The 21,096-nt window shown below is 43.8% G+C and overlaps 1 protein-coding gene across 3 annotated transcripts in view; it reads left to right on the forward strand.

The window, feature by feature from the left end:
• Nucleotides 1–21,096, forward strand: part of LOC115095887 (prominin-1-A-like) — a 156,930-nt gene that overhangs the window by 85,697 nt on the left and 50,137 nt on the right. For all 3 annotated transcript variants that reach the window (XM_029610185.1, XM_029610184.1, XM_029610186.1), the window contains 5 exons: nucleotides 6,144–6,334; nucleotides 6,902–6,976; nucleotides 11,351–11,414; nucleotides 14,674–14,833; nucleotides 19,236–19,388. In XM_029610185.1, the coding sequence (XP_029466045.1) occupies nucleotides 6,144–6,334; nucleotides 6,902–6,976; nucleotides 11,351–11,414; nucleotides 14,674–14,833; nucleotides 19,236–19,388 (643 nt within the window). The remainder of the gene's footprint in view (nucleotides 1–6,143; nucleotides 6,335–6,901; nucleotides 6,977–11,350; nucleotides 11,415–14,673; nucleotides 14,834–19,235; nucleotides 19,389–21,096) is intronic.

Raw genomic sequence — 21,096 nt, forward strand, 5'->3', positions numbered from 1 at the left:
GCCTCATGAGGCCGTCGGTGGACCCCATCCCACCTGAAGACAGAAGGAACCCGGTCTCTTTCTCGGTGCCAGCGTGGTTATTCAAAACACGTGCAGCTAGCACATGCTCTATGCTGATCTCACGATGCACAAGATCAGCATAGAGGACATGCTAGACCCGTGAGAAGGAGGAGCAGCAGAATGGCTTCCAGTGGTATGTGTGTGAGTGAACGAATGAATGAATGACAGCCTGACTGGAGTTGAGTGAGTGAGTGTGTGTGTGTGTGTGTGTGTGGGAATGTGCCTGGGAGAGGTGTGTGTGAGAGAGAGAGAGAATGGGAACGTGAATGGGAACACGTGCCTTGTGTGTGTGGGGGGGAATGTGCCTGGGAGAGGTGTGTGTGAGAGAGAGAAAATGGGAACGTGCCTTGTGTGTGTGTGAATGTGCCTGGGAGAGGTGTGTGTGTGAGAGAGAGAGAATGGGAACACGTGCCTTGTGTGTGTGTGGGGGGGAATGTGCCTGGGAGAGGTGTGTGTGAGAGAGAGAAAATGGGAACGTGCCTTGTGTGTGTGTGTGTGGGGGGGGGAATGTGCCTGGGAGAGGTGTGTGTGAGAGTCTGCCTGGGGGTTGGTGGGTGGGTATGTGTGAAGAAAATCTGTGCTGCCCCACTGATCCAAGCCTCACTCAGGATGACTGGAAACGAAAGGTTTTCAGTTATGGAGAGCAGTGAATTTTCCATCCTTATTAGTTTCAATTATTGGATGTCTGTGTCTGCCATTTTAAAATATTTTATTATTTGGAAAATGTTTTAAATTTTGTATGAGCTCTTAATTATTGAATGTTATTCTATTCCTTAGCTCACTGGAATTCTTTTTATGAGTGTGGTTTTACTAATATGATTGATTTATATTCCTTGATATTATTGTTTGAATGATTTATGAGGACTGGTGATGTTTGTTTTTCCATTGTTGCAGTTTCCAGTTCAGTTTCTGTCCGCATGTTTGTTTATACTTTATGGTCTCTTGATTGTGTGTTTGTTTGGTGAGGGTGAGTCTGCATGGGGTAATATGTGTAAAAAAAAACCCAAAATGAGGAGGTGGGCAGCACAGTAATTCAGAACATCACTTTCACCCACCCTTTTCAATGTCTACCTGCTACCACTCTGCCAACTACTTACAAAATTAAGCCTGAAACATTTCCTTTTTGCAGACGACGTACAGATCGTAATCCCTATAAAAGAATCAATCTCAAAAACAATGGAATACTGGGACAGTTGCCTATTAGAAATTAAACTTCTCCTCAACAGTCTAAACCTTGTACACAATGCTTCGAAAACAGAATTCCTGCTCATATCACCGGAAAACAATAACACACTTCCTAAACCACCCACACTCCTTCAAACAACCCACGTAAGAGACTTAGGAGCCATCCTAGACAATCGTCTCAACCTCAAAACATTCATTAACCAAACCACCAAAGATTGCTTCTACAAATTACATATCCTGAAAAGAATAAAACCGCTGTTTCACACTCAGGACTTCAGAACAATCTTACAAGCAATAATCTTTTCCAAACTAGATTATTGCAACTCATTACTATTAGGCCTCCCAGCTTCTTACACCAAACCTTTACAAATGGTTCAGAACTCTGCAGCCAGAGTCCTTACAAATTCCAGGAAAATTGACCACATTTCACCTATTCTCAAAAACCTCCATTGGCTTCCGATCCACTATAGAATCATGTACAAAACCATTAACATCATTTACAAAACTATCAACCAACACACGCAACTCGACCTACAAATACCACTTAAAAAATTCACCTCCGCCAGGCCTATCAGGGAACACTACAAAGAGTCACTCCAAATTCCAAAGGCCAAAACCTACCAACATAAATCCTTGAGTCTCAGAGCCTTCTCATCAGCAGGTCCAGCTCTCTGGAACTCGATCCCACCTGATTTGAGACAAGAGCCATGCTCTTTAACATTTAGGAAAAGACTAAAAACTTGGCTTTTCAAAAAAGCATTTCCAAGCCTTGAATAAAACCTCCTCTCACTAGCACTAACTCGTATGCAATAATGGAATGTAAACACGAATCAACCAACCTCAAACCCTCTCTCACTAATTCCTGCTGAATATTTATCATACTATTACCATTCACAACTGTGTCATATTTATTCATTTCATTACCTATGTACCGTTTCATAGTCTTATTTTTTCACTTGCTATTCTAATGTATCAATAGGCTGAAATGTAAATATAGTGCTGTTCAATTTCTCCCCTTCCATCCCAAGTTTATTTTCCTTGTTTTTTGTAACTTTCCCTCTCCCTTTTTCTGATTCACTGTATTTAAAGTTCAAGGTTCTTATTGAAAATATTGTTTTTTACGTTACGTTATGCTTTACACTCCTTGTTATTTGTAAACCGGGTTGATGTGATGCCTATCATGAAACTCGGTATAACAAAAACAATAAATAAATAAATAACATAAGAACATTGTTCGCACAGAGCAGCAAAAATGCTAGGACAGGCCCTGAAGACGCCCTCCTCGTTCACCTCATGATGATTTAACCTGTGCTGTGCCATGGGGGCGGGGTAGATTGCCTTGAGCTGCCCCTGGGCAAGGCTCCTTCTGACCAGTCAAAGGGGAAAGTAAGCTACCCCTACTGTTTCTGTCTGGGTCCACTTCGCCATCTGCATGACCCGTAATTTGGAACCCACTAAATACATTTGAGGATATTATCCACCTTTATTCAGGGACACTATCTCTCATTATTTTATGTACCCTGGCTTAGGGGCTACACATGTAGGGGAAAACTTTCAAAGGCTTAGGCACCTTTCTGTACCTTCCTAAATTGACCATATTCGGCTAAGTGGAGTGGATTTGTAGCTGGCAGAAGGTATGAACCTGCTTTCAAGTCATGCATGCTCTTGGCCGCTTAGAAAAAGGCATTCTGGGGTGATCTGGAGGTGCGGCTGGAAACTGTGCACGTACATTTCAATTTAATAATAAGGAAAATGCTCAAAACAGCCTCAATTATTGTAAAGTCTGGGGATACTTTTACCTGCGGGTTTGGCACCCTTTCAAGATTGCCTGGGCGGGGAGGGGACTGCACCTGTGCTGATTTGCTCCTGAATTTTCAGTGGGTGCTTTTTTTTTTTCCCTTCAAAATAATTGATGTACTTTTTGAAAATGGCAAACTGTGTGTGTGCTGCTGTCTGCCCCTGACCTAATCTCGACTCTGAGCCTGCTTAATTTCACCCTGGGTAAATGGACGCGCCTCGTTGATCCCTCCTGCCGCCCGTGCATAAGTTTACCTGTAAGGATGGGCGGCTTTTCTGACGGCCAATTTCCCCAGGTAAACAGCTTTTGAAACTTGCCCTTAAGGTGCCTAATTTGCACCGCGGGTCAACGCTGTCCGAGTGTACACGTGTGCTTTCGGCCACCCGAGAAGCTGATCTTCAAACACAGTGTACACGGGCGCCTTGCGGGTGAAAGTTGGCGGGGTTTGTGCGAGTCGACGGGGCGTATGGTGCCACTACGGCGTCCTGTTAAAAATGCGCCCCTTAAGGATATTCCCGATCGGTAATCGAGCTGCTTATGGACACGCGAGCACCCACTTTGAGGGTGATTTTTATATAACCGTGCGCTGCGGGCTAAAGTCTGCAGGTAGAAAGCACACGCAGACTCCATCCTGAATTTTCAAAGCCTGCCTTTGAAAATTAGCGGGTGCTCGTGGAAGCGGTGACACATGTGCAGATACTTGTACTTGCTAGGGAGCAGGTGTAAATGTGTGCGTGTGTATTTACGCTCGTACTTTTAGAAGCTGAAAATATGAACGTAAACGTTTTCTCTGGTCCTGTTCCCACCCCCAATGCCTCTTTCTAATGCATGTAAAAGTTTGCAGCAAATCCCGCCCCTGCCCCTCCCCAGGCCAGTTTTCAAAAGCCCTCTTACATGCATAAAGCCAAGTTCTATGCATGTAAATCCTTTTGAACATTCAGCCCTTAATGATTTGTTAAAGTTAAATAAGCCCGCATTTTAAATTATCACAATTAAACAAGTGATTATTGGTTGCTTTGTTTGTTTCAGATAAAACAATGAAACACTGCAAAACAAGCAAGCAGACATTAAAACTGCTTATAATTAAACCACATGTGTGCAAGTCCTAAAGGGATCTTGTTTTTATTAGTATGTCAGAGTGCCGGGCTGAACAGACTTATTTATTTATTTTTTTAAAGGGCCACATTGCTGGCTCTCGTGGGGGCCATGGGGTGGGGCCCTGTTGGCCTCTCTTCCCTCCTCCCCCCCCCCCCCCCCCCCCCCCAGGCTGGATCAGGGAAAAGGAAAAGTCTGTCTCATGTTCCACCCTGAACGTCAGCGCGCTGGCTCTGTCCTCTGGCCCCCCCACCCAACTGCCCCTGTTCCCTCCCCGCTCATGTTGCCACGGTCTCCCTCCGTTTCCTCTCCTCAGATCTTCCCCCGTCCCCACCAACAAGCCTGCCCTCACTCGGGAAGGTTGGATAAACTAACCTACACCGGCTGCATCGTCGCAGTTCGGAGGGGGGGAGTCTGGCAGAATTCCTTAGGATTCCCAATGTTTTCGTGCCGCAGCGTACCCAGCAGTAGGTTCGCTTCATCATAGCCCACCAAAGTAGTGCATTTTAATAATTTAGAGGAAAAAAAAAGTTTAGAAAATTAAAATGTAAAAGCAAAAACTAGAAAAATCACAAAATATGTTTATAAATTATATAGTTAGCCTCAACTTGATCTAATCTAATCTGGGTATTTATATACTGCCTTTCTGGTCAATCAAAGGATCACTCAATGCAGTTAACAAAACAAAAAATAAAGCATAAAAGATACATATTCAAAATATACATGATAAATACATATATTCAAAATATACATAGGGCTTCTGATTTTAAGAATAAAATAGATATTAAACAAACACTAGAAAATCACCAATTCCCATAGTACTCTCTCCCCTGTCCTTGTGAATTTTTTTATGGATTATCATAAGGCTTGGGGTTTACCTGGACGGAGCAGCAGTTGCTACCCTTAAGAGATACATGGGGGTAACCTGCACGACTGGGCAAACTGCATGGACCATTTGGTCTTTTTCTGCCGTTATTTCTCTGTTACCCTGGATCATCCTCTGCTTTTGTTTTTGTGCTTTTTCCATGTTGTTAATTCCTCAGCTGCACACGTGTGTATTTGACTCATCTGAGAGAGGGACTCAACAAAGAGTACCGGTGCCGCAAAAACACAGATAAACACCGATTGCAGGTGCCCATAAAGAGCCCCTACTTAGCGGGAAAAGAAACACCTAAATTTACAATCTTTAAACCCCATGAAATTGGAAGCCCTAAATATTCCTAATCAAAGGTGGATATCCTGAAAACCTGACCTGTCTGCGGCATTCGAGGACCGGAGTTGCCAACCCTGATTATAATTGATTATATATGGCAGCAATCAGTGCAGACCTTGCCAGAAGATAGAAACCTCTACACAGCTAAACAGTGATAAATCCTGAAAGCAGACTATCCAAAAAAAAAAAGAATTCCCTGACTCATCGAGCACTTAAATTATTATTTTTAAAACCTTTGGGTTAAACAGAATAAATTAGTACGGAATATTTTTGTGTGTCCTTGATATGACCTTCCTGTGCGACAAACTTGCCATGGTTTGAAATGAAGGCCCTCGTGCTATGGAACACCATGCCTCTCGAAATAAGGCTTCAGAGAAATTTGAAAATATTCAAAACCAATCTGAAAACCTGGCTATTTAAACAAGCTTTTTACAGAGATAAAGATAAGGAGAAAACCAGTTGAAGGATAAGGACGCACCAGACTAGAAGTTATTACTTGTAACCTACAAATGCATTTTAATGTTAAATTAAAACCGCCTAATATGTTCCTAACAAACAAGCTTAACTTACACACACAGTTTTTTATACTAAATTGTTACCGTTCTATGATGGCACATGGTTAATCTGTAATCTATACCACTCATATTTTTTTCATTATCGTGCCTTTTTGTAAACCGTTGTGATGGTTATCCAACTCAATGACGGTATAGAAGAGTTTTTAAATAAATAAAATAAATAAATAGTGAATTAAGCAAGCAAAAGTAATCTGTCTGTCCTCTCCTCTCCTCTCAGTGCTGAATTCCACAGCAGAGTACATGACGGCCACGAAGAACACGTTCCAGGATTTGCAAGATGAGCAGAATGTGCTAAGCCAGAATCTCAGCAGCGTTCAGCAGGAGATCGGGGCGACGTTAAACAAATGTGGCAGTTCCTGCGGTGGTGTATCCACTGATGGTCTGGTGTTTGATGCCAACTTTACTATGGTAAGAAATAGGTCAGCCCCAATGGGGTGAGAGGTTGGGACAAATCACCAAAGGCTTTTCTTGCTATCAGTGTTCCCTTACCATTAATCTGTGTGACTGCCTTCTAACCATCTGGTGCTGCTCCAGATGTTTCACACCTGGGAGCCAGGAGATCCTGCGAGACTAGGAAGCCTCACACTGTGGGATGTCTGGCGGCGGGAGGGCTCCTGTGCAGGTTGCCAAAAGGGGGACCCAGGGCAGTTGCCCTGATTTGCTCTTCACCAGGGATGGCCATGGTAAGAACGAGGAGGAAGAGCACTGCACATGAACTATCTTGTGCACCACATGTCTCCCAATCAGGACTTCGTGCTTGCTGAAATTCAAGCCTGCTATCTGGAACTCCAAACTAAATCATTAGGTTCTGCATGACAAATAAAATCAGGACCTCTACATCAAAAGTACGCCTTCCTTCCACCACGCTTGGAGTTTTGCTGTGTTCCCAGGTGTTCTCCAGTTCCCTTAGTTTCCCTCTCTTCTGGCTTTTAACATCCATAATAATTTGTGATCAAATGCTTGTTCTTTGTCTAGATCCCCGATACAAAGAGGCAAATGCAGCTTCTCTCAGACCTGCTGAATTCAGATTTCTCCTCCGTCATTCAGAAGGTAAAAACACTGCAAGCAAACGAAGGAGAATAAGAGAAGAATGTAATTGATTGTGTGCTCTGTGACTGCTGAGCAAAGTGATGAGAGTTGTCAGAAGCTGATTTTTAACCCCCCTTCTCCACGTCCCCCTTTTCTGCATGTTTGTTTTCTGACCCGTGAAAGAAGGGGCAAGGGAGAGGGATGAAGAGCATTGCTCGTTGGTCCCTGGAAGTGTCTTGACATGCCATTGTCCCGGCGGTGATGGACAATACCGGAGAGATGTGTTGAGTTTCATTCATTAGCAGTGGTCTCAGTTATTCACAGTTGGTACCTCAGCATCTTGAGGAGGGAAACTTCACCTTTTGAGGGAGTGGTAGGGGTGGGTTGTGAAGCTGAATAGTTGGTGTGGACTGGCAGTCTTTTTCTGCCATCATGTTTCTATCTTATTTGGTTAAAAACTAGGAGCCCATCTAAATTGCAATAAAATGGTAAGATCATAATCCTGTGTATGAGTTTTCTCATTTTGTACCTACCCCCCAGCTGCTGTTACAAGATTCTGTTACATATGGGCAACAACTGAAGCCCATTGTTTTTGTATTCTTTCTGTGTTGACTAATAAAATTTAAATTACAAAAAATAAAAATAAAAACTAGGAGGCCAATATAAAAAACCCCCCCAAACAAACAAAAAAAAAAACAATAAAAAAACTTAGCCAGCTAAGTGTCTAAGTGGTGCCACTGAATATCTGGTTACGGTCAGTGAATGATAAGTGACTTATCTGGCTAAGTTTTTAACTGGGTAACTCAGGGGCGGGGAACAGGTGGATCAAGGATGAATTGAGTTAGTCGGATAAATTATCTGGCTAACTTTAAGATAGCTGGGTATATTCAACGGCATTGCTGAATATCCTGGCTAAGTTAGTTGGATACGTTTATCCGGCTGACTGGCTGAGCCACACAGCGGCTGAATATGGACCCCTAGTCTGTCTTTCCCAAAAGTTCCCTTTCTCTAATGTATTTCAATGGAGAATTGAAACATCTTAGGAAAGAATTGTCCTCTATGTATTCTTTTTAAGTGATCCCCAAACCCCAGCATAACGGTTATGATAAGATAGATCCAATACTGTAGGGCCGTTCTGTGAGCAAACTGATCAGTTTTAGAGCTCTGCAATGGAGTCTTGTGCAATCTCTTTCCACAAGTGAGCATTACCTCCATGTAACACCACAGGATGTGCAGGCCTGGAGCCTTGGGCTGCAGATGGGCAAGAACTGGACTCCTGGCTGGATTAGGTCAGATAAGGAGCTGGGACAGAACCAGGTGCTGATCTTGGTCCTCACAAGGCTCACCCAGCTCTACTTACGAAACATCTCAGGGGTGTGTGTGAGTGTGTGAGTTGGGACTCCCACACTTGACCTGGTGACCCCACAACCAGTTCAGGTTTTCAGGATCTCCACAATGAATATGCATGAGGTAAATCTGCATATGCTGGCTCTCTGATTTATGTAAATGTATATTCAATGTGGAGATCTGAAAACTTGACAGGCTATAGAATATAAATCCAAGTAGTAGTAATAATCATTCTAACCTTTTGCTTGGGGGCTCATTTCTCGCGGTCATAGTGAACGCTGCTTTTACCTGTGTTGACTTTGGGATACAGTTCTGTTCTTTGATATCTGGTAACTTGTCTTTCTTTACCTCCCTACATGTGCAGAGTTCCGCGTACACGACAGCACTTTGGGCCAGATTTTAAATCGCCTACGTGCGCCGGGCCGATTTTCAAAGGCCCGGCCATGAGCGCAAACCCCCAGGACGTGTGAAAGTCCCGGGGTATGGGGCGGGGCTAGAGGCACCCGGCACAGCAGCCATTTGCCGCGGTGCCGGGGGATCACGTGCCGGCAGGGTGCCGGCGCGCGCAACTTGCTCCTGCCCAGAAGCAGGCGCAAAAGGTAGGTTAATGATTTTGGGAGGGTTTAGGATAGGGATAGGGGAAGGGAGGTCAGGCTAGGGGTTTGGGAAGTTCCCCCTCAGTCCGCTCCTTAATTGGAGCGGACTGGGAGGGAACTGGGGAAGGCCAGTACGTGCAATGCAGATGCACCAAACCTGGAAATGTAGACTTCCGAGAACCCCAGGAGCCCAGTGAATTTCGCGTGTCGTTGACGCCTTCCTGCTGCACGTCATTTGGCTGAAGTAAAGTCTAGGAAGATCTGTCTGAGGAGGATTGAGTGGAGAAGTGTTGGTGCTCTGTGGATTAGGTGCCTCTTTCGTCTTCCAGTCCATCTTCCTTCTCGTTTTCCATGTTGTCCGATACAAATGTCCAGGTCTGGGTCTTTATCAGGAGGTGGTTAATGAGCTTTAGGACCACCCCCCTCTTTGGAAACTGCACAAGGAGCAGCATTCAGGCGCTTATGGAGCAGAAACTGGATTGTATTGCAATAATCGACCATGGAGATGGATTTTCGCGTGGCTGAGTTGGTGCAAAGTGCGTGGGCGCATTTGTACCTGTGGATTTTGTAGGGAAACCGCCTTTGAAAAATTGCCTGCAAGGAACTGTGGGTACAAAAGTTCCCATGCACCGGCCATTTCTGCAAGTGGCAGAATACAAACAAAATGCTGCAGATAGATTTAAAAATCAACGCTCTGAATTTACTGTTTTAGGTTGTTTTTTTTTAGAGTTTATATAGTAGCTTATTTTAGGAGAAAGGAGGAGGAGTGAGCAGGAGTTTTTTGATGTATTTTAGGATCATTTTATGAAATGTCGCTATTAGTTGTAATCTTTTAAGTTTTATATTTGTCTTATGTTTTACCTGGCTGTTTTACTGTTTTATAATGTATTTATTGTTGTAAACAGTTACGATGGAATCCGAGTGACGGTATATAAGACCCAATAAATAAATATATAATATCTATCTATATAAAAGTTTCACTAGTGACTAGATTTTCACATAACAAAAAAAAAAAAAAGTCGGCCATGGGGGCAGGAATAAGACAGGGGAGGGAAAACAGCTGTGTGTGTAAAAGGGGTCCTATCTCCATCTTTTGCTAGCCTCTTGCCCCTTACCAAAAATGGCAGCAGTGGCTTCAGCTGGTCAGAGTGCCCTCAGTGTGCATCAAGGGGCTTAACCAGACCCTGCCCCGGTTGGGGGGTCAGAGTGGGTAAGAGTGTTGAGGTGGGGTGCGGCACTGCCCATTGAGAGAGGTCACGTGACTTAATAAAATCTCTGCACCCATGTGATGCAGGAGCCGGAGGAGAATTGGGGAGTCTGAGTCAGCTTTAGCTCAGAGCTGAGGGAAGTGAATGTCTCTCTTTGCAGAAGACACGTGTGGGTGGGGTCCCTCCACAGAGAAAAGACTTGGAGAAGTGGGCTCGCTCTCTCAGCTGAGGAGGTGGGTGCCTGAGGAGGAGAGGTAGTTAAGGAGTGGGGGAGTCCTGGGATTCCGGTGAATGCTGAGGAGAAATGCTTTTGGAAGTCCTGAATTTGAGGGTCCAGGAAGGGAAAGGATTGCTTCAGAAACACAGTCTGCTCTAGTTCCAAACCTGTCTGCCAGAGGAAGATCCACAGGAGTTGCCGACTGACCAAACAAAGCAGCCAGCAGCTCCACTGAGAGTAATCGGTGATAAGATGCAGAGCGGATAGCCTGCTCTACCTAAAAGGTACCAGGGATGGCCCAGGGAGGAAGGGTGCCTGTCCACGGGAGCTGGCTATTTTGGGGGAATGCTGTCACGTGTTATGGGAAGAGACTACGTTTGTGTCTGGAAATTTTGGACTTATTTACTGTTTCGCACTATCAACTGATGTATCATTATAGACTTTGTGTTTTCCTGCTCATCAGTTACCGGTAAAAAGTTTTATTTTTGAACAACAGACCTGGAGTCAGAGTGGTGATTGAATTTTTTTTTTTTTTTTGGGGGTGACTGGATAGGTGAGCAGAAGATCTCCAGTGTGAAGAAAACCCCCAAAGTCCTTGAAAGACTGTTCCCCCCCCCCCCACCCCCCTGAGAGGTCATGGGGTCTTCCCTGGTCAGTGACACTCCCTGTGCCCAAGAGCTGACCGGGATGTGTGATGCTTATTTTAATTCTTTCTTTCAGCCTTTTCTTGTAGATGTTTGGACTATTTTAAGACTTTATGAATGAAAATGGGAGGGAAGAGGCATTTTATGTAAACTATAAACGGGGACCTTGCATGTATAATGAAAAAAGCTGACAAAAAGATGGTCTTGGAAAGAGATCCTAAGACACTTGTGCTGCATGGCTGAAAACGGGGATCTATCCTGTCAGTGTAGCCAGGAATAACTGCTATTAATTACTATGTGCCTATGGATGTTTCTATGTGACCATTGGTTTTGTTTTTTTCTCCCCCTTTTTCTTGGTTATTGCTTTTTCTTCTGGGGTTAAGGCATACCAGGCACTGAATGACATCCCTGACATGGTCAAAAACAAGACAAAGAGCAACGTCTCGGGTAAAACCAGGTTTATCAAACGTTTTTTTCTTTCTCTCTAAAGTTTATGCTTCATTTTGTCAGTGCTCAGATCAGCCTGTAATGAATTTTTATCCAAGGCCGGCAGGTCTGACTGGTAGAGTTCCTAGCCTGGATGGGAGCAAGAGATAGGCAGAGCTCCTAGGCTTCCATCATCCTGCAGACACCCCAAATTGCCACATAATTGACGACCTGCCTCACAATCAGCATTTGTGACTGAAGCTTTCTTACCCCTTAATTCAAGCATTTAAAGAAAGCAACAGCGTGCCTGCCTTCAGTCTCGGCTATCTCTCCGCTCCTGCTCCAGTCCCTCCCCTGGCAAACAGCCTGCAGGCAACAGGACTGAGGGTGAAACTGAACCTGGAATAGATGAAAGAGGCACTCTGCTACCTTGTCCAGCTCCTCTCTTCCTCCTCCTGTCCTGAAGGGGACAGTTGTGAATTGTCCAATTTAAATGTGTTGTAATCCACTCTGAGACCATTTTTGCATAAAGGTAGAATATCAAATGCCTATAAATAAATAACTGAGGTGGAGCGGTGAAGTTGAAGTGGACAGAGAAAGCTGTCAGAATGGGTTGATCCCTTAAATCAAACCAAAGATGATTTTGATATAATTCCTGGATGGCATGATGTCCCTTTAGAAGATTTTCAGTTTTGTACAAAGGCTCTTGCACCTTCATATGTGGTCAACCATTACTCCTAGGGTAATTTTGAGTTTGCCTCACAGAATAGAATTATGTGCAGGAACCAGAAAGCAGGAGTAGCAATAGCAGATGAGGTCTGCATGAGCCAATAGGATAAAGGAATAGCGTTGGTGTCAACTGGAAATGAGCAGTGGCAGGCTGGCTTTTATGCAGACTGGAAAGGAGTTGGGAGAGTTAGCATGGGCCTACACAGGCCAGAAGAGACCAGCCTGCATGGCCCAAATAAAGGGTGGGGCTTCAATGGAGCTTGAAGGAGCGAGGTCGGAGAGAGCTTAGGGGTCTTGCTAAAGAGGGGGTGGGAGACAAAGAGAAAGCTGGGGGAGGAGATTCTTATTGGGGTGATGAGGGGGGACTCTTCGGTCTGCCCCCCAGGAGTCAAGCCAAGGATGGTGGGCGATGAAAATAAACTGAGGGTCTGGCTAAAAAGCAGAGGGCAGACAGACACAACTTAGAGGGTCTTGCTGGGGTGAGAGGTGAGATCTGGGGAAGGGAGCAGAAAGAGAGCTAAGGGGGAGGAGTTCAAGCATTGGGGTTTCCTGGAGGGGAGTTGTGGGGAGAGAAACAGAATGGGAACCAGGAGGGTTGAGCCTAGTAGGGCAGAGAGAGAAATCTGATGGGGGTACAGCAATTGGAGAGGGGATCAGCCCTGAGGGCTAAGTAGGTGATTGACCGAGGGGAAAGAGAGATCAAGTGTGGGAAAGGGGTTCAAGCCATAAAGGGAAGAGAGCTGGGGAGGGTCATCGAGCCTGAGAGAGTGAGGAGCAATCTGGAAGGGCCAGGCCTTATGATGGGGAAAAATCTTACAAAAAAAAACAAACAAATCCTGCATCTTTAAGTAAAAACTCTTTTTTTGTATTGCATTATAAATTAACTAGTACTCAGACAGTGATTATATTGTATTATATGAACAAAAATGTCTGCAGAATTTTGAAACATTTGTGCGAGGATTTGTACATTTTTGGCTCAGACGTTTTTCATATTTTTGTGCAGAATTCCCCCTGGAGAAACCATACTCCAGCTACAAACACCTGGATATATTTTTGGAAGCTTGCAACTGCTGGCAGAGAGGGCATTGATGACTGGCCCTACTGCTGACAAGTTTCAGCTTGGGCTAATTCAACCCCATTTTGTGACCAAAATGATAAAGGGGCATGGAACGGCTCCCCAATGAGAAGTTAGGGCTGTTCAGTTTGGAGAAGACGACAGGGGGGGATATGATAGAGGTACAAAATCATGAAAGGACTTGAATAAGTTTATGTAAATGGTTATTTATTCTTTCAGATAATAGAAGGATCAGAGGGCACTCCATGAAGTTAGCAAGTAGCTCATTTAAAACAAATCAAATAAAATTCTTTTTCACTCAGTGCATATTTAAGCTCTGGAATTCATTGCCAGAGGATGTGGTTTCAGCAGTTAATGAAACTCTGTTTAAGAAAGGTTTGGATAAGTTTCTAGAGGAAAAATCCATAAATTACTATTAATTAATAAGCAATAGTAGTTTGAGATTTATTTAATGTTTGGGTACTTGCCAGGTACTTGTGACTTGGATTGACCACTGTTGGAAACAGGATACTGTGCTTGATGGACCCTTGGTCTGACCCAGTATGGGTCAGACCAAGGGTCTTATGGTCTGAACCGCGCAGGACCCAGTGGCACCATACGTTCCAACTTCATATTGAAGCCAGCAGATGAGGAGGCAGTCAGAGATGAGAAGTGCTGCTCTCCTTTTGCCATGAGGAGGTGGTTGGGAAATGTTCAGGCCCGATTTTAAGCCAAAGCAATGTAGGCAATTCCTTCTGGTACCAAATTTTCATAGGCGCCAGAGTGCAGTTCCTGCTGCAAAGCCTTCGTCTGTGCCTGCTGCTGCTGCTGTAACATCACGTGTTGTATAGAACGACACTGATCCTACATCACTCATCTCCATGAAAACACTTTAGCGTGGGGCCTGCAGGCCCTTGCGCACTGATGGGGCCCTGTGACAGGAAGCCTGTGAGTGAGAATGAGGTGGGATGCTGCAAGGCCTGTCAGCGTGCAATGGTTCACAGACCCCCACCCTGAAGTGTTTTGATGGAGTTACTGCTTCTGCTGCTGCTGAGAACTGAGGCCCAGGACCAGCGGCAGAGGCGAGGATCTGTGAAGGAGTGATAGTGGGGATAGGTCTCCCCGCACCTCTGAGACTTCTTCTGGGGGGGGGGCACCCTCTGATTATTGAGGGATCCCCCCCCCTCCCCATTGCCTATGGGTGCTCTGATTTATATCCGGCCCTGGGATTAGGAGGAGGCTTGGACCTGCCTGGAGGCGGGGGACGAGGCTGTTGCTGCCTCAGCACGGCACAGCAAAGACTTTGCCGCAGGCAGTGCACTGTGAAATGCGCTCACTCGCTGACGTGCAGGACTCTCCAACGTGCAGGGTCCCATTCAGTCGTCACCCCTACGATTTTGTCCTATCTTGTTCTGTTTATTAAATTAGAGGTGTTTATCCAGGACAGCAGGGCCTCTGTTATATTTTGCTCACTGTTTCTTTCTTGCTCTTTTTTAGCGATACAAAACCAGTTACTGAACATCCAGAAAGAGATGGAAAACGTTAAGCAGCAAATTCCAGTCGGTGATATGCTGCAGAACGTTACCAGTACGCTGGGCCACGCATCCACTACATTTTACGCTTACAAGTCAAATGTGACAGAAGGAAATTACTACAGGTAGGAAGCTGGGTGGCGAGCTGTCATACATTTAGAGACTTTTAAAATTGTCCTGGTTTCCTGCACAAAAGTCAGCCAGTTCAATACGTTTCCATGTGACAATGGCCTGCCCTGCCTTCCCTCAGCATACTTTTCTAAATGCCCCTCCAAAATAGCACATGAAATAGGTCCTTAAGGGCACAGAGTTGCTGCTCTTCCGGAGATCATTTAATGCAGGCTCCTCGGGACATACCTACCTAATCAGGTTTTCAGGATGTCCACAACAAATATGCCCGAGAGAGAGTTGCATGCATTACGGATATCCTGGAAACCTGACTGGCTAAGAGCGTCTCGAGGACAGGGCTAATCCCTAATCTAACGTATCTAGCTGGTACATTCCTTTCCATTCCTAGTCTTGCTCTTGTTCTCCCAGCTCTCCATTTTGTACGGTACAGAGGTTTCCACTTTCGAGAAGCTTCCTTTCTTCTTCACCCCTGTCTGCTTCTAGGTTCTGCCTCTTTTCTTCACTCTTCTGTGCTCTTAGGTGTCTCCAGTTGGGTTTGATTTGCGCATACAATGACAGGAATGACCCTCTTGGGTAAGCCAGGTCATGCTGGCGATGATCGCGGTCTCTCAGATTTGCTGCCACTGCTCTTCTTGGCACTTGCATTGTGCCCCTGAAAACTTCCTTTTGGAGCACATAAGATGTAATGTGTACAGGCAACACACTGAGGTGGGCTTGACAAGTCTTTTTAATCAGGCTGGTGGTGCACAAGGCAGTTAGGCCTATTTCTTTATCTTTCTGCCATATTTTCCTGGTATCTGATTGCATCTCTTGGTACTTGATGAGCTTCTGTCTCTCTCCATTATTTTTTTCTTTCTGGTCTTTCCCATGTAGCTGTAATACGTGTAAGCACTGCCCCCTGTTCTGAACGTGGCCACACGCTGTGTTAGTGCGTTCCCAGACCTAATGCCATTTGGGACTAAGACAGCAGCTCCACAGATCACCCAAAAAGACTTTTTTTAGTTTGTCGATCCGTGCGTTCTATTGTTACCTCTCCTCAGCTGCAGTTCTTTTATCTCGCCACAACAAGGTTTTTTTTTTTTTACCGCCAAGGATTCATAGAATTGCACGGCAGCAATCTTTGGGGGATTTGGTGAGATGCCTCTAATGCAGATTCTACAGCTCTGCCTAATAAACATCTCTTTTGCCCAATAAAACGTTTCTGATACCAATGGGGCAGGTGAATTGTTGCATACGTTCTCTTCCTCGGCCGGCACACGTAACAGAAGGACAGTTTCGGCTTGAATTTTCATGCTCTGCAAGCAGGTTTGCACAAAGGGCTTATTTTATTTCACTGGGCTTCTGTCTTTCTTTAGAATCAGTAGAGGATTTCTTCAGTCCATGGCTGCCCTCCTTTTCTGTTTAATTTCTTTTTGCATACGGGGCTCTGGTGAGCTGTGCCGCAGAGATTTGATTCCCACACCAGCAAAGCCGTAGGAGGGCCCTTGGTATCGGACTCGGTATGCCTGCGACCGGCTTTCGAGGAGCTGGGGCCGAATATCCCACTGGAGTTCAAGAAAGAGCGGGGGAGGGGGGTTGCATAGGCAGAGGGGACGGGACCAGTAAAACCTCTTCCCTACGTTCGATAGAGAGGGGCAGAGCACGTTGTATCTTGGCATCGGGCCAGAAACGTCATCTGACAAGGGGCAGTACGAAGCAGCACCAGAACCTGGGAATGTTCCTCCTCCTTCTCTGTTCTGTATCTTTTTTTTTTTTTTTAAATAAAGTTTGTTTTAGATGTCACATTGTACAATTGTGCACTGTGAAATAGCGTAGTAATGTACAAGTAATTTGTAGTGGCAGATGAGCGAGGAGCAGCGTAGCCCACACTGTAAACAATATCCCATCTATTTTAGAACAGCAAAGACAGATACAGGCTAACGTAGAAGCCACATAAAGACATCACAAAACAATCATTCACCACCATTCATCCAATAAAAGACCATGTGTTTTTTCCCTCTCTATCCTCTTTCATTCAACCACTATGGGTATAATTTTCGAAGCCATTTCTGCAGGTAAATTAGTGTTTTACTCGCAGAAATGCCCATACGTTTATCAGCAGTGTGAAGAGGTGTTCTATTGGAGGGGAGCGTAGTTTGGAACTATACGCACGCTTTTGCATTTTCTAAAGTATGCCTGTAATTTTTCTCGAGAAAGCTACCCGCGCGTGTTAGCAGATGTAAACGTGTGTGGGTAATTTATCTGAGAGAATTATCAAAGGAAAGCACGTGCTTATTTTCCCCTGAAAATTAGGTCTGTAGGTAAAAAGTATTTTATTTAGAAAGCATTTATCAACCACCATTCCAGTGGTCTTGGCGATTTACAATTAAAAGAAATATTTATAGTAGCATATAAACAAAATAATGTTACAATAATTAAAAGCATCAGAATGCACATCAATAAAAGTAAACTAAAATATATTAATCAGCACTATAATCTCATAAAAACTAATACATTAAAAAAAAAACAGAAAAAGCAAGTAAATAAAACAAACTAATTAATAAACAACCAAACGAACAAAAGTATTGGTCCTACAGATAAGCTTTAGATGTTAATTTCTTCAAAGGCCAGTTGAAACAACCATGTTTTCAGCTTTTTTTTTTTTTTTTTTTTCAAAGCTTTATCTGCTACCATGCATAGGTACTCTGGCGTTTTTGTTCCATAATATTGGACCTGCAACCAATATTGCACGATCTCTCACCTCTCCTAAATGTGCCTGTGCTATACACGGAAGTACTATATAACCCATCCAATAAGGATGACCTTAAGGAACGCTGAGGAGTATAAATATGTATAGCCACTCCTAACCACTCCCTTTACTCTCTTGTGAATTAAGGTCAAAACTGTATAATCTATTCTGCATTTGATAGGTAGCCAGTGAAGTGCTCATATTTTGAAGAGCCTGTTAAAAGCCTCGCTATGGAGTTCTGAAGAGGCTGCAAGGCCCTTAATGAAATTGTGGGAAGTCCAAGAAGGAGAGAATTACAATAATCCTATTCCTGCGAATACAATGGCTTGCAAGAAGACCGTTCTAAAATGATCAGGTTCAAGTAAAGGTTTTAACCTTTTTAGTACTCTCAGCTTGAAATAACCAGTTTTAACTACATGAGAAATATGTGACTTTATACCTAGATTCTCATTTAAAATAACTCTCTTAGATCTCAAATATTGTCTGAAACCGTAATCTTCTTATGTTCAAATGAGAAGGAGGAAGCTCCTCTGTAACTGTCTCGAGACAGTACAGTAATTTCAGATTTAGTCATGTTCAAAGACAGCTTATTTATTTATTTATTTAATTTATTTAAGGTTTTTATATACCGGCAATCATGAAAACATATCTTGCTGGTTTACATAAAACGGGAGTGCAGAATATACATCAAACTAGAACTGTGGTTCTAGTTTGATGTATATTCTGAAATGGATATTGCCAAATATCCATTTCTGAATAGCCGAAAGATATATATCTCCAGATATTTAAAGGCGATCTCAACTGATGTCTGAACTGGAATAAAAAAATGATTATCATCAGCAAAAATTCTGAACTTCTGACCTAAACCCCCAAATAATCTGTAAAGTACCTGCAGACTTTGCACCACTGTGGGCAGATATAAAGTTACCCCCGCAGAGGGGAGGGGTAATCTTGTAACATCTCACATAGTTTTAGCTGCGAATATGCTGATAAATTTCACCAGTTTTTGGAAATGGTCTTACATGCGTCAGTCCGCTTTGAGAATGATCTCTGCAAGCTACGTGCGCACAATTCCACCTGCTATTTGATGCACGTAGTATTGCGCAGAGAATTTCTGTGCATGCTTTTTTTTAAATCAAAATGTATGCACGTGAGTCCCAGTCCTGCCCAGATTCCATTCCCCAGAACACCTCTCCACTGTGCGCATAAAACTACGCATATGTCGCGTGCATGCCTGTAATTTGTATGCGTGTATCAGCTGTGCAATTTTCCATTTCTGGGGGTGAAGCTCTACTGTACCCACAGAAATCCCTTTCAGAATTACCTGCCACATTTGCTAGCTGTCGTGCCAATAAAATTTTCTGAATCTGTGTTTAGCAGCCAGCCACCAATCCGCAAAAATCAGCTCCTGCCTTTTTTCTAGAAGGTGGCTTTTTCTCTTCTTTGTACAGATGGATGCTTCCAGAACCTAAGTCTTTCCTGACCGTATGCTATTTAATCCCACTGTAACTGTGCTGTTTCCTCACTTACCTGGTATTGAGGTAGTCTAATTCAAGGGTATCGCCTGCAGCTTGCTTGTTTGACTCTTATTTCAAATGAAGAAAGAATAGAAACCAGTCTGATCTGCTTTAACATTTTGCCTCTGTCTCCTCGTCCTTTCCTTTTTTTAGGTGGATAATAGGACTTTGCCTGTGTTGCATTGTGCTCCTAATTGTCCTGTGCAATGTTCTGGGTATGATCCTGGGAGCTGCTGGACTCAAATCAAGCGTGTCCCCTACTCGGCGGAGTGGTGTGTCTGACTGTGGCGGGGACTTCTTTATGGCGTAAGAACACTGATGCCATTTAATTTTTTTTCTCTCTTCAGGGTGCAGGTGGAAAAGCTAATAGTGGATGTACACAGAATTTTCATTCAGGTCACACATGAGGTTACAGGGATGAGATCTGAATTGAGTTTTCTAGTTTTTCACTTCTGTATTTTGGCCACCAGATTATAGAGTCGGATCCTTTAATGCAAAAATTACCAAATTTTTGAACGGAATGCAGGGAAAAAAATATAATTTGTCGCTGTTTTAGGGAGTAATTTCTTTTACCAGGCTGCATAAATTTTCAGGCTGTTATGCATGTACAGGGCACCAATTCTCAGAGCAAGCTTTCACATGAAGTCTGCTTTGAAAATTATCCTGGTGCAGCAATGTGAACCTAGTCGGCCCAGAGGGTGGCTACTAAAATGTCCAGTGGTCTTCATTCTAAAGCATATGAGGGTAGACTTAAAGATTTAAACATGTATACCCTGGAGGAAAGGTGAGGTAGGGGAGATATGACAGAGACATTTAAATTCCTCCAAGGTTTCCATGCACAGGAAATGAGCCTCTCTCAACAGAAAGGAGGTTCTAGAACTAGGGCTCTTGAGATGAGGGTGAAAGGGGGTAGACTCTGGAGTAAGCTAAGGAAATATTTCTTTACAGAAAGGGTGGTGGATGCATGGAACACCTTCCCCATTGGAGGTGGTAGAGACGAGGACAGTATCTGAATTCAAAAAAGCATGGGATAGGCACAGGGGATCTCTGAGGGAGTGGTAGGAATTGTAAAACTGAACTATTTGGTATGGATGATTAGACTAGATAGACCATACGGCCATCATAAGAACATAAGAAATTGCCATGCTGGGACAGACCAAGGGTCCATCAAGCCCAGCATCCTGTTTCCAACAGAGGCCAAAAACCAGGCCACAAGAACCTGGTAATTACCCATCACGTTTCTGTTTCTATTTGGTCCGCATAGTTTTGCCAAGAGGATATCCGTACATAGTTTTTAAAATGAAAAATATTCTCGTTGAGTCCCAGTCCCACCCAGCCTCTCCCCTGTGCGCATAAAAGTATACAGTACAGTGTGTGTGTGTGTGTGTGTGTCAGTTGCTCAATTTTCTAAAGGACCATTTCTGCAGGTAAGGCTTTACTTTACCCACAGAAGTCCCTTCAAAAATTACCCTCCCTGGAGTGCTTTGGATAGTAGTGACTCAATTGTAGCTATTTTTTTTATGCTTTAGGTTATTGGCTTATACTTTTCATAGAGGCAATTTTCAGACTGTCCTCCTTGGACAGCCTTATGACTATGCTGACCATTACTGTTCTTTGTTGTAGTGATACTGATGATATGTATTTGGTTAACTGTTGATGTTACATATGATTGTATTTTGCCTGTCTTATTTATTTTGATTTGTTGTAGTTAATATATCCTGTTTTTTATGAATGTTACTTTTATTGTACATTGCCTAGAGTCTAGGCAGTAGGAAGCATATAATCATCGTAAATGAAGGGGTTTTTTTTTCATTTGCGATATATATACCACAGCTACTTTTTACCACGGGCTTTGCACCAGTTTTCAAAGTGAAAGTGGACAGTACATTGAAATCCTCGGCTCAGCGTGTGGCTGAGCTCAAAAAAGCAAATAAAATGTTAGGAATGATCCGGGAGAATAAAATGGAAAATATATTGCCTCTGTACTTGAGCCATGGAGCAGCTGGTCGCTCCA

Source organism: Rhinatrema bivittatum, chromosome 7, assembly GCF_901001135.1.
Source record: "Rhinatrema bivittatum chromosome 7, aRhiBiv1.1, whole genome shotgun sequence".
Lineage (NCBI taxonomy): Eukaryota > Metazoa > Chordata > Amphibia > Gymnophiona > Rhinatrematidae > Rhinatrema > Rhinatrema bivittatum.